At 39.8% G+C, this 16,111-nt stretch overlaps 1 protein-coding gene across 1 annotated transcript in view; it reads right to left on the bottom strand.

The window, feature by feature from the left end:
• Nucleotides 1–16,111, bottom strand: part of LOC129729976 (semaphorin-5A) — a 327,831-nt gene that overhangs the window by 286,272 nt on the left and 25,448 nt on the right. The window contains exon 2 of the mRNA XM_055688911.1: nt 15,364–16,038. Within this exon, the coding sequence (XP_055544886.1) occupies nt 15,364–15,383 (20 nt within the window). The 5' untranslated portion in view covers nt 15,384–16,038. The remainder of the gene's footprint in view (nt 1–15,363; nt 16,039–16,111) is intronic.

A 16,111-nucleotide genomic window follows, 5' to 3' on the forward strand; every position in this document is an offset into this window, starting at 1 on the left:
CCTCGGTGTACAAACAAGCATATACATATTCGTATTCGTTAGCATGATGCATTTGTTATGCTGCTTCCATATATGCATGCTCTGCAGAGCAATCTAGCGGCGCGCGCGGTGCAGATAAATATGCAAACAGACAGTTAGACAGACAGACGGACGAACGGACGGACGGAATAGACAAAAGCGTGGAAGCTGCGATGCAACGAGCGGCTTTTGGTCTACCAAGTAGAAGCAACTCTTTTTGCACATGCGAGAATAGACATGTAAAAAGCAAATGCGAGTTCCTACATGGCAGGGAGAGGGTGGTATCAAATCCCAGAGGCTGACAAACCGGAAAACGCGAGCCGCCCCATGACCAGCTCAATATATGCATGTCAGCTGTGTCGAAGAGAAAGGTCAACAGACGAGCGGTTCTGGAAGTCTGTGGCGATTGGCAGTCGAACTTATAGTGGCAGACTGACCGGTAAGGTAATATCCAGTTTTGAGTTGACACGTAGTACCCACCGAAGGATTCGAATCGAAATAATTTGTTGCATTATCGAATCTATGAAAGTTTCGAACGAGTTTTTCATGCGAAGTTAGAATTCCAAAAATGTAAGGTCACCCTATGCACTCACATGCACGCGTCTCCAGCTGATACTCTGATTGTGTACTTTAGTATACCTCTAATTACAGGCTCTAACAAGCCGCCATTGGTACTTCAACTCCACCAACTGTACTGGGTAAGCAGCAGTTGAAAAAAAGAAGCCTTTAACTTCTCGCATTCAACCATCATCGTTTGTCTCAACTATTTAGTGGAGATGAAAGAGAGAAGCTTTCAATTGTTGATGAATGCAGGCATTCGTGGGATGCGAAGGGATAAGCAACCCGCTTCGGCAAGACTGTTTGAGTGGTGAATAATTATTAAAGGGCTACTCGAATTCAACCTGGCCGGCTAGAGTGACGGGCGTTAACGATAGGGCGATGATTAAGGGCCCAGTGTCTGGTTTTACGCATGATTGCAAGAACGCAATCGTACATTGTTGGGAAGACTAAAGTTTCCTGCGTTCCCGAAAAGTCAATGGCTGTCAAGGTTTTTTGCGCTATTGTTCTGCCGCATCTAGATTTAAATTGATGGAATAAGTAGCAACATGAGATGTTGTGATTGTAAATATCTTTTTCATAAAACATCAAGTGAATTCCAGAACTCAATAGCAATCTCGATATATGTCAGACCGTGTTTTTCATAGCTTTACTCTCTTATTGAAAAGATGCCAAATCAATTTTTATGCTTTTGTGCGCTGTTCCAAAAAGAACATATTTAACGGCCATTTATCGCAATACATATGTGAGTGAGTCAATTACCGTGCTGGGTCGAAATCCGTACACCTAAGCACATGATGACCTTCGACGGTCAATATAAAATCAAGAAATCACATATTGCATAAACTGACTTGTTTACTTATAGGTTTACTTATATTTTATCACTATTTTTAAGCAAAATTATGAAAATCACTCCGAAACTCGAAAAAAACATGTTAAAATAGAACATGTTTTGAATCGAAATCCGTACACAGTTTTTTGTCTGAATCAAAACCCGTACACTTTTGAATCGAAATCCGCACACACGCGATATAGACAAGATCAAAGTCCATACAGCAATGAATCACAAAAATAAGTACAAAAATGAACATCTTTGATTTATAATTAATTTAAATTCACGAATAAATATATTCTGAGGACCAATTGGTTCCTAAAGTTTCACACGGTTTTCAAATTTTTTATATCAGCTGAAATGGTGCAATTTTCGTAGCGTTTCGTTGCGGCACCCCTTGTCGTATTAACCGAAACGCCGGGTCCTCTCGAAGCTTCCCGGTACGACTTTCCCTTGCGCACCTCAGTCACAGCTCCTTCGAAATTGTTTGCCGTTTAGATTTATACTTGTTTTCTTCCATTATATGCTAAAAACAAGAAGAAATTTCAACAATATATGCATGATACACACGCAGTACGGATTTCGATTCAAGCATTTAACAAGGATAAAAATCCTTACGGCACAGTTTTTGTAGAATAAATTCAATTTACACTATTTACCAGTCAATATACAGCTCGGAAATGACAAAGACTTACCTTTTCCATCAATTTCAAAAAGATTCACAGAGTAAAACACTTATATCCCGCTTGAAAAACGTTTTTATATGAAAAACGTTTCCTTAGTAAATTCTCTAACGATACAACGCAATGACAACTGAAACCGATACACGATTGATCTTCATTTTTAATATTCTTATTTCATGGCCTACTGGCGTATAGTTCAATTTAACAGAAGGCCAACAACTCAACGGACATGTACATGTAACTATCATATGAATTTTCATTTTTATAGTGCTTAAAACTGAAGAAACACATCAAGGTGTACGGATTTCGATACTGTACGGGTTTCGATCCAGCACGGTACTATTAGTGCGCAACTAAGTTTTCGTTGTGTTTTAAAATATAGACGCAATTTTAGTTTGAAAAGATAGTTCCCTATAAATAAATATGAAATAAGTTTTGCCCATCGCTAGCCACAATTTTGTACAAGTGATAAACGAACGGTGCAATATCTGGGGAATATGGCGGGTGAGGTAGGACATTCCATTTGAGCGTTTCTTTGTAACTTTCAACGACTTCAGCAGTATGGGGCCGAACGTTGTCATACGGTATAATAACTGCTTCGTATAGTGGCCGTTTTTCGCACAGCGCTTTGGTTAATCACATTAATTGAAGTCGATATCCTTCCACACTGTTTCCAAACCTGCAAAAACGTGATCTAAATTATTTTGACCCAAAAAATTGATTTTAGAGCCATAGTGCCTTAAGCAAAATATATCCAACAATTATTCTCTATTTTATGGATGTTGCAATTTTGAGATTATTCCATCTAAAGTTGAAAAACGAATTTTACTTTTTTATTTTTGTATATAAAATGGACTTTTGTGGAGTTTTCTTTAGATTGCCACTAAAAATCGTTTTTTCAATATAACATTTAGTAGTGATTTTTACAATTTTTCGATTTTTTTTTAAATTTTTAAATAGTTTATTTGACACGGCACGATACAATTTATGTTTAACTGAGCCAAGTACATTTTTTTTAAATTCTAAATTAGCAGGGTAAAGAGGGAGGCCTTTTTTTCATTCTCGCGGCCGACTACGAGCTAGTGGGGATTTAAGGTGAGAGGAGGGGTGTTACAATTTTGTTTTTAGCTATAAACCCGTATAGCTGTGTCATGTACTGGAGATCACCGCTTCCCAGAATGTCTCTAACGGGTACGTTCGGTTGTTTTCCTCGGGCCCGACGGGAATCTATAAGCTCAGACCTAACACCACAGTATTCGGTACACGACCAAACAATATGCTCGATGTCATGGTAGCCATCGCCACAAACGCAGTGATTACTGTCTACAAGCCCTGTACGAAAGAGATGCGTGTTTAACGTATAGTGATTGGACATAAGTCTGGACATCACGCGAATGAAATCCCGACCTACATCCAACCCCTTGAACCATGCTTTCGTCGATACCTTAGGAAAAATGGAATGTAGCCACCGTCCCAGTTCATCTGAGTTCCATGATGATTGCCAACTGTTGAGTGTTCTCTGACGCAAAATGCTATAAAATTCATCATAAGCAATTGGTCTTACATAAATATCGCCATCAATAGCACCCACCTTAGCTAAAGCGTCAGCCTTTCCATTGCCCGGAATGGAACAATGAGAAGGGACCCACGTTAAGGTAACCCAGTAATTTTTATCTGTTAAAGCACTTAAAAACCGCCGTATTTTCCCCACGAAATACGGGGTGTGCTTCACAGTCTTCATCGATCGCAGAGCCTCAATGGCACTGAGACTGTCTGTGAAGATGAAGTAGTGGTCTATGGGCAGGGTTTCGATGATTCCAAGAGAGTACTGAATGGCAGCAAGCTCTGCGACGTACACGGAAGCAGGAGCATCGAGTTTGTAGGAGGCGGTAAAATTTTCGTGGAAAACACCGAAGCCAGTGGACTCATCTAGATTAGATCCGTCAGTGTAAAACCTTTTATCATAACTAACATGTTTAAACTTATTCGAAAAAATCTTAGGGATCTCTTGGGGTCGCAATTGATCCGGGATACCAGAAATGTCTTGTTTCATGGTGGTGTCGAAGAATATAGCATTATTAGAAGTATCTAAAAGTGCGACATTGGAGGAATCGTATGAAGAAGGATTAATATCTTGAGCCATATAGTCAAAATATAAAGTCATAAATCTGGATTGAGATTGAAGGTCGACCAACCTCTCGAAATTTTCAATTACTAATGGGTTCATAACTGTGCATCGAATTAGCAACCGGTAAGAGAGATTCCAAAAACGATGTTTCAACGGAAGAATACCCGCTAGCACTTCAAGACTCATCGTATGGGTCGACTGCATGCAACCTAAGGCAATACGCAAACAACGATACTGTATTCGTTCCAGTTTAATCAAATGTGTGTTTGCTGCGGAGCGGAAGCAGAAACACCCGTACTCAATTACAGACAATATCGTTGTTTGGTAAAGCCTTAGAAGGTCTCCTGGGTGGGCTCCCCACCAGGTTCCGGTAATCGTACGAAAAAAATTAATCCTCTGTTGGCATTTTTGTGTCAGATACCTAATATGGCAAGCCCAGGTGCATTTAGAGTCGAACCAGACCCCGAGATATTTAGCGACTAAAACCTGAGAGATCGTTTTACCCGTTAGTAGGAGCTGCAGCTGAGCTGGATTATGCTTCCTAGAAAAAACGACTAGCTCAGTTTTCTCCGGAGAGAATTCGATACCCAGCTTAAGAGCCCATTCAAACAAATTGTCTAAGGTATCTTGCAATGGTCCTTGCAGATCGCTAGCTTCGCTACCAGTAATGGATACAACGCTATAGTCTGCAAGTTGCCTTAGCGTGCATGAATTTGCAAGACATTCATCGATGTCATTGACGTAAAAATTATATAAGAGAGGACTTAAGCATGAGCCTTGGGGAAGACCCATGTAACTAATTCGGGAAGTTGTCGAATCGCCATGTGAGAAATACATATGCTTTTCTGACAACAAATTGAGCAAAAAGTTATTCAAATTTGGTGAAAGTCCCTGCGAATGAAGTTTCGCGCTTAAAACTTCTACAGAGACAGAGTCAAAAGCCCCCTTATATCCATGAACGCAGAAGCCATTTGCTCTTTTCGAGCAAAGGCTAGTTGAATTTCAGTAGAAAAGAAAGCAACGTTAGGCAATCGTTCGTCACTTTGCCCCGGCGAAAGCCAAATTGAGTGTCTGAAAGTAACCCGTTTGTTTCGACCCATTTGTCTAACCGTAAGAGGATCATTTTCTCCATTAATTTCCGGAGGCAAGAGAGCATCGCAATCGGCCTATATGAATTGTGATCAGAGGCAGGTTTCCCGGGTTTCCGAATAGCAATGACTTTTACCTCCCCCCAGTCATGCGGAACAATATTTAGCTCAAGAAACTTGTTGAACAAATTCAACAAGCGTATTTTTGCAGAGTCGGGTAGATTCTTCAACAGGTTGAATTTTATTCTATCTAACCCTGGAGCTTTATTGTTGCACGACAGGAGAGCCATTGAAAATTCCAACATCGAAAATGGAGGCTCTTCCGTAGTTACTAATAACGCGTCGTGAAAGGTTTTCTGTTCCGGTACAGAGTCCGGACAGACCTTTTTGGCAAAATCGAGTATCCAGCGATCTGAATACTCCTCGCTTTCATTCGAAACGTCACGGTTCCGCATGCGCCTGGCGGTATCCCAAAGAGTGCTCATCGCTGTTTCCCTCGACAACGCGTTTACGAACCGCCGCCAGTACCCGCGTTTTTTCGCCTTTACTAAGCTCTTCATCTGCCTGCCCAGTGCCTCGTACTTTCGAAGCAGGTTGACAGTGCCGTACTCCCGGTAGTCCTTATACGCCGCGGACCTTCGCACGTACAGCTCAGAGCACTCTTTGTTCCACCATTTCTTGGGAGGGCGCTGTCTAATCGTTACCCCGGGTATCGGTTTCGTCTGAGCTTGAGTCGCGGCGTCGATTATCAAGCCAGCTAAGACCGCGTATTCTTCCTCCGGAGGAAGTTCCTCGTGAGTCTCGATAGATTGCGCTATAATAGACTCATAACACTTCCAATCAATATTACGTGTAAGGTCGTAGGAAATATTGATTGGGTTCGGGGGAGTTGAACCATTAGCAATTGATATAACGATTGGAAGATGATCACTACCGTGGGGATCGTTGATTACTTTCCACTGGCAATCTAACGCTAGTGATGTCGAGCAGAGGGATAGGTCAAGCACGCTTTCACGTGCTGGAGGATTAGGTACGCGTGTCGCTTCCCCAGTATTCAAAACTGTCATATTGAAGTCGTCGATCAAGTTACAGATTAAAGAAGATCGGTTGTCGTCGTACAGCGACCCCCATAGCGAACAGTGAGAGTTAAAATCTCCCAAAATCAAAAAAAGGTGCGGGAAGCAATTTTGCTATATCAAGGAGTTGCTTCTATATAACGAAACAAGGCAAAGGTCTTTTTCTTTCATATTCGTTTGAATGGCAACAACTTCAATATTCGAGATCGAGGGGAGGTCGATTCTGAAAAAAGAATAGCACTTTTTGATCCGTAAAAGTACCCCTCCACCGTGTGAGTCTCGATCTCGACGAATGATGTTGAAATCGTGGAAATTAAGTTGGTCATTTGAATTGAGAAAAGTTTCACAGAGCGCGAACGCATCACAATTGTATGTGTTTATCAAATGTGAAAATAAATCGAATTTGGGGATGATACTTCTGCAGTTCCACTGTAACACAGTGACAAAATTCCTAACCTCTTTCGACGTATTAGTCATCGAAAGATACGATAGCTGAAATGAGGGGCCAAGTTGCTGTGAGTTGCTTCAAATAGGTTTTCACTGTAGGGAGAAGGGCAAGAAGAATGTTTTGAAGGGGATCTGGTATGTTGAATGTTTTAAATATCCAGTCCACAATATCAGAGAATTTTATGAACCCTGTTTCTTTTATGTCTTCTGATCGAGAAATGGGTGCACGAGGGGTTTTTGGTGCCCCAGGAAGCGATGGGTACTCCTGGTTTGATTTGAAATTAAAACCGGGGGGTACTTGCTTCGGGTTTTCTTCACCGCTTCCTTTTTTGTGTTGTCTTATTGGTCATTCCGCTAGGGGTTATCTTACGACCTTTGCGAGAAAGATTAGAAGAGTTGAGCATTCTCCTCTTCCTAGATCCCTCTGGCAAGGCATAAGAACACCCTTCGACGGGATCGTCAGAGGTATCCTCATCGGTTGGCAAAAAGGAAAAGATGTTTCCTGTCGAGGGTGGCTCAGCCCTCTTAAGCATTTCTGCAAAAGAGCGCTTTGATCGTTCCTTAAGGGAACGCTTAATTTTTTCCTCGCGCTGTTTGTACGCGGGACACGCCGAAAGGTCATGCCGAGTTCCCTCGCAGTAAAGACACTTTTCAGTATCCTCACTGCACTGCGGTCTCAGCATGATTGCCTCCGCACTTGCTGCAGCGTGCCTTGTTGCAGCAGTAGGTGGCTGTATGACCTAACTGCTTGCAGTTTTGGCAATGCATGAACCGCGGTACAAACAGGCGTACAGGCAGACGAACCCTGTCCAAAGAGATTCAGTTCGGCAGTGCGGATCCGGCGAATGTTACACGGAAGGAATCCGAAGGGAGGAATTTCTTCTTCCCTTCTTCGATGGATACTGAATGTAATTGCTTGACATCCAGTATCTTTACATCTTGAATCAGGGGGTTCTTGAAGCAGCCAACCCCGTGACGCAAAATGTCATCGACCGTGAGGCTTCCTTCGGTAACCACACCGTCGATCTCCACGTCCTTGGCAGGGATGTACACGCGGTACTCCCTTGTAAAGAGCTCGTAGCTAGCAATTTCGTTTGCTTGCTTCAAGCTACTCACGACAACTCGCAGTTTGTTCGGCCTCACCTTCGTAATCTCGGTTACGGCCGAAAACTGTTTTGCCAGGTCCTTGCCTATTTGTAAAATGTTAAGAGGCTTCCTTAAGGGCCTAAAGTAAACTACGAACGGACCTTTCGAAGCATCTGGGTAAGCTTTCACCCGTGTTGCCGGTACCCTTGGTACGGGGCTAGGTAGCGGGGAAGGTAGAGGGGAATTGATGGGGGAGATCTCAATCTCTTCCCCATTTGTTTCCACATCCAGGAATAGTTGCACCTGCATGTCGTCCATTTTGCGGGAGCGTTACGCTCTACCGCACACAAACGATAAATATTCGAATGTGGGGGGTGGGGGGATCAAGTAGTTGATATTAAATTTTAAAAACAATTTTTCAAACTACAATGGATCAAAATAAAAAAAAAGACAGTAATACTAATACTTATAACAATAGTAATAATAGTAATAATAATAATAATAATTATAACAATAATAATAATAATAACAATAGTAATAATAATGATTATAATAATAACAATAATAATAATAATATTAATAATAATGATACTAGATGAAGAAAAAAAAATAATAATGATAAAAATTATAAAGTGAATACTTCACCGAACGTCTAAGTCACGACCTCACGGCTGATAGTTGGATTAATCAAGTGTCTCCGCAGAACAAACAATGACGATCCAGCTTCGTGTTGTGACACAGTGGCCGTATCTTACACTCGACCTTGTAGATGCCACTTGTAGTTGACTTCCACTCGCTCGATCGTATGATGGTCCGTGCTGCTAGCGGGGTAACAGCGGTGCGGGAGAATTATTCTTGCTGATATATCAGCTGCGTATCAGATCACTGGCGGGGTAGCCTGCCCCTACCAGTGTGCAGAAGATGTTTCTGCCGATATATTGCAGGCTATTGTTATCGCACACAAGAACTAATCGAAAAAAAAAACACCCGTACGATAACTCGTGTATTGTTATTTTGCGAATCAAACGGAGATAAACAATTTGCGTCTAATCAAGACGAAAGCAAAACAACGAATGTGTCAATTTTTCGATGTTCTACAATGTTTTTTGCTATAAGAAAACAAACAGTTTCATCGACGATTTTTATTAAAACAATGCTCTAATTAACTAAAAGATATCCACAAAATCGTATTAGTAAAATATTATTCAATTTAGATATAGGCATTCGTCTCTCGCTGTCTCTTATATTCTCTCTCTAGATATCTATAGAACATAGAAGAATTTTACAAAATCACAATAAAAAGCCTTATTAAAAAAATCATTTTAAGAGGCATTCTAAAGAACACTTCTCAATAGTTCATTTAAATTGGCAGACAGAAGTATGGTGTCTTCGACAATGTTTTTTATAAAATTTGTAGCTTTACTCAGCAAAGTGAATTTTTATGTGCAAAAACGAGAAAAATTAAATTTCTTTCTCACTTTCAGTTAAATTAATCACAGAATTCTAACTTCTATAAAACGAAGAATAAATAATGAAACAACTTTGCTCAAGACACCACGGCAATAAAAACCAATTTTTTGAGTAAAAACTAATTAGTGTACATTAGAGCATTATTTTAGTAGAAAACGTCAAAAACCAAAGAAATATGTGAGATAAAAATGATGTCTTCTTAAAAGTTGTTTTTGAAAATGTGCTACAAGTGCTACAAGTTTGCCGAACAAAGTGGATTTTTATATTACAAAATAAGAAAGTAACATTCGTTTCCTAGTGCTAATTGGATCAATCACAAACTTGCAACTTCTATAACATGGAGAATAACTAATGGAACAACTTTTCTGAAGACACTGCGGTTCTAAAATAAATTGTTTTGGATGAAAATAATTTCGATCACGTTTTTGCAGCTGTGGACACAGTGTGCGTTCCCCAGTGATAGTGTTATGTGGTTCCAACAACTCGGAATCAATAATACCGACTTGGTCCCATCAAATACCAGCGCGTATATTCGGCAGAGCCGACGACGCAGAGGCATGGCCGGGAAGTCCCCATGAATTTCTGTTCTCTATGTTGCTCAACGTCCCTTGGTATCCTCCACGAGTAAAATCATCAATATCGAAATCACCTTCATGAACTAGTTACAAATATGCAATGTAGGTGGTTTTACGAAGATACGAATAATGAATAATAACGTTCAGATGGGACACGAATCCGCAATCTCCGATGTCTCCGGCATGGTGTTTTGGCGAATTGAACTACTGGGAGAGGTAGTTTCTCCTAATACCAATATCGATCACCCTTCTCTATTGCTCTATGCTCCACACACGCCTCGATGAACCACACACACTGCCTTGTAAAAGATATTTTTGTAACTGAACGATTGCCTGCTCTTACACTTGTATAGTGACTTACTATATCTGATGGGAAGAAAAGACTAGGTGATTTAGTTGACTGCGAATCTTCCACAGAAACGGATCCAACGGAAGCATAGGACAAAAGAATGTAATTAGTTTATGAAGTAATCCCAGCTTAACAGCAGCTCTTCCGTTCCAGCAGGAAGTGCAGCGCTCTAAGCCACGCAACAATTTATTATGCTGTTGCGTGTTGCATATTAAAACTGTGCGGCTGGGACGAAATTCTGTTTTAGTAAAAAATATCAAAAACCAAAGAAATATGTCAGATAAATATGATCAAGGTTGTTAATCGATAGCCTATCGTAAAAGCCGATGACGATACCGTCTGTTATCGTTATCGACGATGACGCTAACGTTTTGAGACATTATCGTCATTGCCAGAGACGATAGCAACTGGACGGTACAGAACCAATAACGTTTGCTTACGAAAAACCATTGCCATACTCCAATTTTTGCATCATAAGATATATCATTCAGATGCATTTTAATTGTAAATTTTACAATGCTACATACCTTACTAGGATGTGATTTATTTGTGCTTCAAAAAGCGCCTCGTAGATTGAAACAATTAAAACAATCATGTCTTTTCTTGATGAGAAACCAAACATAAACAAACAAGGTAAAGTTTTTTCCTGTTGCCTACCCGAAAAAAATAACATTACAAAAACATTAAAAAAAACCTTAAAAATTGCTGTAACTGTACATAGCTATACCACAATTTAACTATGTTTTTCATTGTAGATACATCAATTTTACATTGAATATCATTGTCCAGAACAATAAAAAACATCGTTTTTGCTATTTTTACCATGAAAAAGGGGGGTCATTATGTATCTTAACAGCATTTTTTCAGGCATTTTTCCCATACATTTAGAAGTCACTGACAATGTTTTTCATGGTAAAATTATTGTCGGTGGTAGATTCAACAACAAAAAACGTTGTTAAAACATGGTAATGACAACAATCGTTTACAAGCTTACAGTAAAAATACCGTGTTTTTTATGTTACAATAAAAACCCCCTTTCCAGCAGGAAGTGCAGCACTCTAAGCCACGCAACAATTTACTATGCTGTTGCGTGTTGCATATTGAAGCTGTGCGGCTGGGACGATAATCTGTTCGTGCTGACATGAGAATGAAGTTGGGAATGCTGCTGCGGAGTCGCACCAAAAGCTTTTCTCAAGACGTCCTAACATTTTGAATGTAGTGTAACACATTTTCTGAAACATGTTTGGCCTTTTGCAAAACACTGATTTTTCAAATGAAAACAGACTACTTTAACCGCTGTTTATGCACAGTATTATTGTGCCATGGTGAACATCAAACTACTACGGATCCTTACCGGATTTTATAAAAATTATCCACTATCGTCTTTCAAATCTGTGATAACCTTGAAAAATACTGAGCAATTGCAAATTTTATTATTATAATAAAACCTCAAGATCAGAGCACGTACGATATCCGCACTGACATAAATTCAGGGTTGATATTTGTTGACACTCTTGAGTGAACGTGAAAAAAAGCATCCATAAACGTTACTTTTTTATAATCCTTTCAGAGTTCTCCCATCCCGCTTTTTGCATGGAAGTGAACGGTCAAAACACCTCATTATATTTCATGCGATGGAAGCAAGACAACAAAATCAGTTTATCAGTTAACGAAGATTGTCAAGGCTTCGGTCAGTGTCAGTGGAAAGGTGTTTTGGTGAGGTTCATTTTGGTTGAGTGGACTGTTTGTTTTTCTTTTTCGCTTTGAAGTGAAGATCATTTGGTTGGATTTGTCGTCAAATTTTATTCCGTAACCGTGAACGATGCGCGCGATATTTTTCATCTAAGTATAACAGCACGTTACTAGGACGAAAATCTAGTGTACCGTCATCCGGGGTGAGATTGTGCCAAAAAATGATGCTTTTTTGTTCTAAAGCTTGTAACGCACACATTTAAGCAAAGAATTCGATCCAAAATACACCAATGCATTCTAGAATGTTTTGTTAACAACTACAACAAATATGGTTAAGTTACAATAAACTATAATTTTGCTAAAAATACATGAACTTTGGCTCAATCTCACCCCTTCTATGGGGTGAGATTGTGCCAAAAACAAAAAGTTGAATTTAATACCTGTTAAATGAACAGTAGTGTGTCTACGAACAATCCACATGACTAACATGATAAAACAGTAAGTATGAGACGACCATAAACAACGTGGACTATTAAGGGGCTTAAGAGGGTTGATCAGAAACTATGTTTCATATGAATTATAAAAAAATGTATGGCCGGATCAAATTGATACATAGAGTAATTAGTTATGAGAACGTGGCTTATAGACAGTCTCTATACACATAGTGGCGTCTCCAGGTAGCCTAGAAAGGGAAAAACGTTAGGGCATGAAGATTGAGAAGACTTTTCGTTTCAATTATTATGTGTCATTGACAACTGTATATTTCATTGGAGATCTCAAAACCTCTGGGAACGTACCCACAACCCTCCTTCTTCGCTTTAAAAGTCATCTGTTTATATAGAATTGGTGTACAAAGTTTTGTTACATTCCATAAGTAATATCAATCATTGAAAATTTCCATCTAACAATTGAGAACAGTAAGCTTCTCAAGCTTTTACCTTATGCTGTGGGGAAAAAAACATACCAAATGTAAACAATGTAAGTGTTTTGGTGTATACTGATATAATTTTGTCGTGAATGTGAATTCCACACACTGTGCCGTTCAATATAGCTTGGCACAATCTCACCCCAAAAGGGCTCGAAAAGTGTACAGTTTGGAGAAACATTATTTTCTGAGCCGGCACAGATTCAATGCATAATATTTCCTCAACACATTGGAGATGACATCCTAACGTACCAACTGAGCAGTAGGTTGATGTGATTTTTTGATCGGATTGGTTTTCCTGGGACATTTTTGGATAACGTTTTTGCGCATGTTTTTCACCCTGAACTTTGAAACATTCTTGAAGCGAAACAGTTCACTGATATTATCTATATTCCATTTTAAGTTGTGAATAAATATGTCATGTTTCATAAAGAATTGAATTTGAGGTATTAGGTTTTGGAAATCGCAAGTAATTTAACATACAAACATTTCCCGTTTTGGCTCAATCTCACCCCCGTGGCTTAATCTCACCCCGGCAGACGGTATCTGAAAGAGTGCTGCGATCATTGGAAGGGAAAATTGAAAATGATTGGCTGTAATTTTCGAAGCATTTTGCTGGGGAAAATGACTTTCATCAACACTGGGCATAATAGCATCCTTTGTCTTGTCCGGTTTTCGTTTCAGAGAGATTTTAACCATAATATCATCTCACTTCGCGATTTTTTTTTGGACCAATGTTGTAAGTAACTCCGCCTTTTTTTAAGTTCTGTCATTTTCCCAGTTTCTCAAGACGCAAAGTGTATTACCACGAAATACTCGAAATATGTAAGGTGAAATACAAACATAACTATACCAATCTGTTCACTACCTTTCTCTCTGTCAGCACTTGTTTTCAGATTGTCGAACTGATTTAGCAAAGTTTAACAGTAATAAATTAAAGTTCTCAAACGAGAGACACTATTTCAATCACCCCGAACCTATTTTAGGCAGATTCTACAGCACCGGAATGATGCCTGAATGGCTGCAGTTTTAGTTGAAATTTTCGTATTGCAAAGTAGAGATCGTTAATTTCTATAGTCATTTCAATTTACCTAATTGTAAAGAATTTTAAGTCTAAAGGGTGTTTTCGTGGCAACTTTCGGTTGCTGGAAATCGGCCAAATATGGTCATTCCAAAATCGAGACCAAATACCAAACAGTATGGTTATTTCTAAAATCGAAATGATGTTCAGAGTCCGAAATCGGTCCCACTTCAATCCTTCAATCCAAGGTAGCAACTACGGGTTTCTGATGGTCAAATACCCCTTAATATGAATGTTTTGTAATCACGAAGATATCTAAAGGCCGGAAATCGATCCCAGATGGAATTGAAGATGCAATTGCAAATACTTAAAATTTAGCGAGTAATACATTTTGATTTGATTGACGTGAATATTTCAATTGTCAAAGGTGCATTTTTTCCTCATACCTACCCGTATCAAAATATAGCGCTTAAAAATGGCTGTCACTTTTGATCAGGGGTTGGCAGACGAAAAATATAGTTTTAAGAGCCCGCTGCGGTCACGGTAGGTGGAGCGATTTCTTTCGGATGTGCTTTTTACGTACATAATATGAATAAAACCGTAAAAAATTACTGCCCAGCGGCTACTGGTTTTCCGATGTTCAAGATATCAAATTTATATTTTTGACAGAATGTAAAAAAATATAGCAGTAACGCAAGGAGTGCGAAATTCAGACCGCTGCAACGCAGCCACCACCATCAGGGGTGCGGAATTAAGAGCAGTCGATTAAAGTGTTGGTTCTATAGCGCTGAAAAGGAGATGAAACTGCTGACTAAGCGTAACTCGTATATCAAGCCCAAGTTTTGGGTTGGCCGCCGCGTGACGGCCATGATTAGGTGTTTTATTTTGGCTTGTAGTCAAACTGCTTCTGGTTAGTTTGTGACAAGCGTGAAGGGAAGAAACAACTTAAGCACAAGTACCAAATTCGGCAAAGCGAGGATTTTGAAGATTTTCACATATGATAACACTTTTGATAGCGGCATTTTAGCGGAATGGAATCGAAGTGACTAGATTGAACATGGATGAGACCATCAGCATCGCTACAGGAAGGTACGATGCAAATACAATCGATCAATCGACCTTCACGACCTTCTCGAAGTTCCGTCCAGCGAGACAATCACGATCATCTTTAATCGAAACGCTAGGCACTCGCTGAGCCTAGCGTCGTTCGTAGTTGTACATCAACGATAAAAATAACAAATCCCGATAACATCAGTAAAGGGGAAAAATTTAAGTCTAAGATGAAATCATACGTTAATTAACCCTGAACCGGTGAATTAAGTACACCTGTTTATTGTGAAATATGGTTCTTTTTCAAAATTTTTATTGGGAATCAAATTTTTAAAACCATCAATCAAACCATGTTTCGATCTTACCTTTCTTCGAATAGTTGCATCGCTCAAGCTGTCCAAATGTCCTATATAAAGCAGTGGCTCCTAATGCTGGGCCATTATGTCAATTTCACGTTGTTGAACTTTTCACTAGCGAACACAAAACACGTCGTTTTCCTCATACAAGCGTAAAATTTTCTAATCTATCGGGAATGACCGATCTCACCTCAACTTCATCACATGCATTACCACTCACCTCGCTTGTACTAACGAATAACACTATTAGCGACCATAATTCACACGACTAATTTGATTCGCCATAGATCTGGGCTCGATTTCCGAACCAAACTCGAACCTTACTGCGCATTCGTTTATTACCATCAACGCTTGCACTATTCACCGAAACTAAACCGCAAACCGCCGTATACTTAAGCGCGGCTTCGCTGTATCACGACTTTTCGCCTGGCCAGCGCATCGAACACTTTGAAGCTCCGTTCCCGCGCGGTCAATCGCTGATTCCGATGATTTAATAATTATTTTATGGTCTTCACTTTACATAAGTCCGCACTGCCAAACGAAGCCGCTCGAGAGCGGACGCTGCTGGCAAGGGTAGTGGTGGTAATGTGATCCGAGCTGTCACCACCAGCTGATTGCGGGTTCGATGGTCGGTTCGAACTCCGGTGGATTGGAAACAGTGCACTCGTGGAAACGTTTGCAGGTCTGCAATAGAAGAAAAAAAAGCAAGCGGGAATAATTTGAAAACTCGATTAATTAACTACAGCTTTACATTTCG

Source organism: Wyeomyia smithii, chromosome 3 (genome assembly GCF_029784165.1).
Source record: "Wyeomyia smithii strain HCP4-BCI-WySm-NY-G18 chromosome 3, ASM2978416v1, whole genome shotgun sequence".
NCBI lineage: Eukaryota > Metazoa > Arthropoda > Insecta > Diptera > Culicidae > Wyeomyia > Wyeomyia smithii.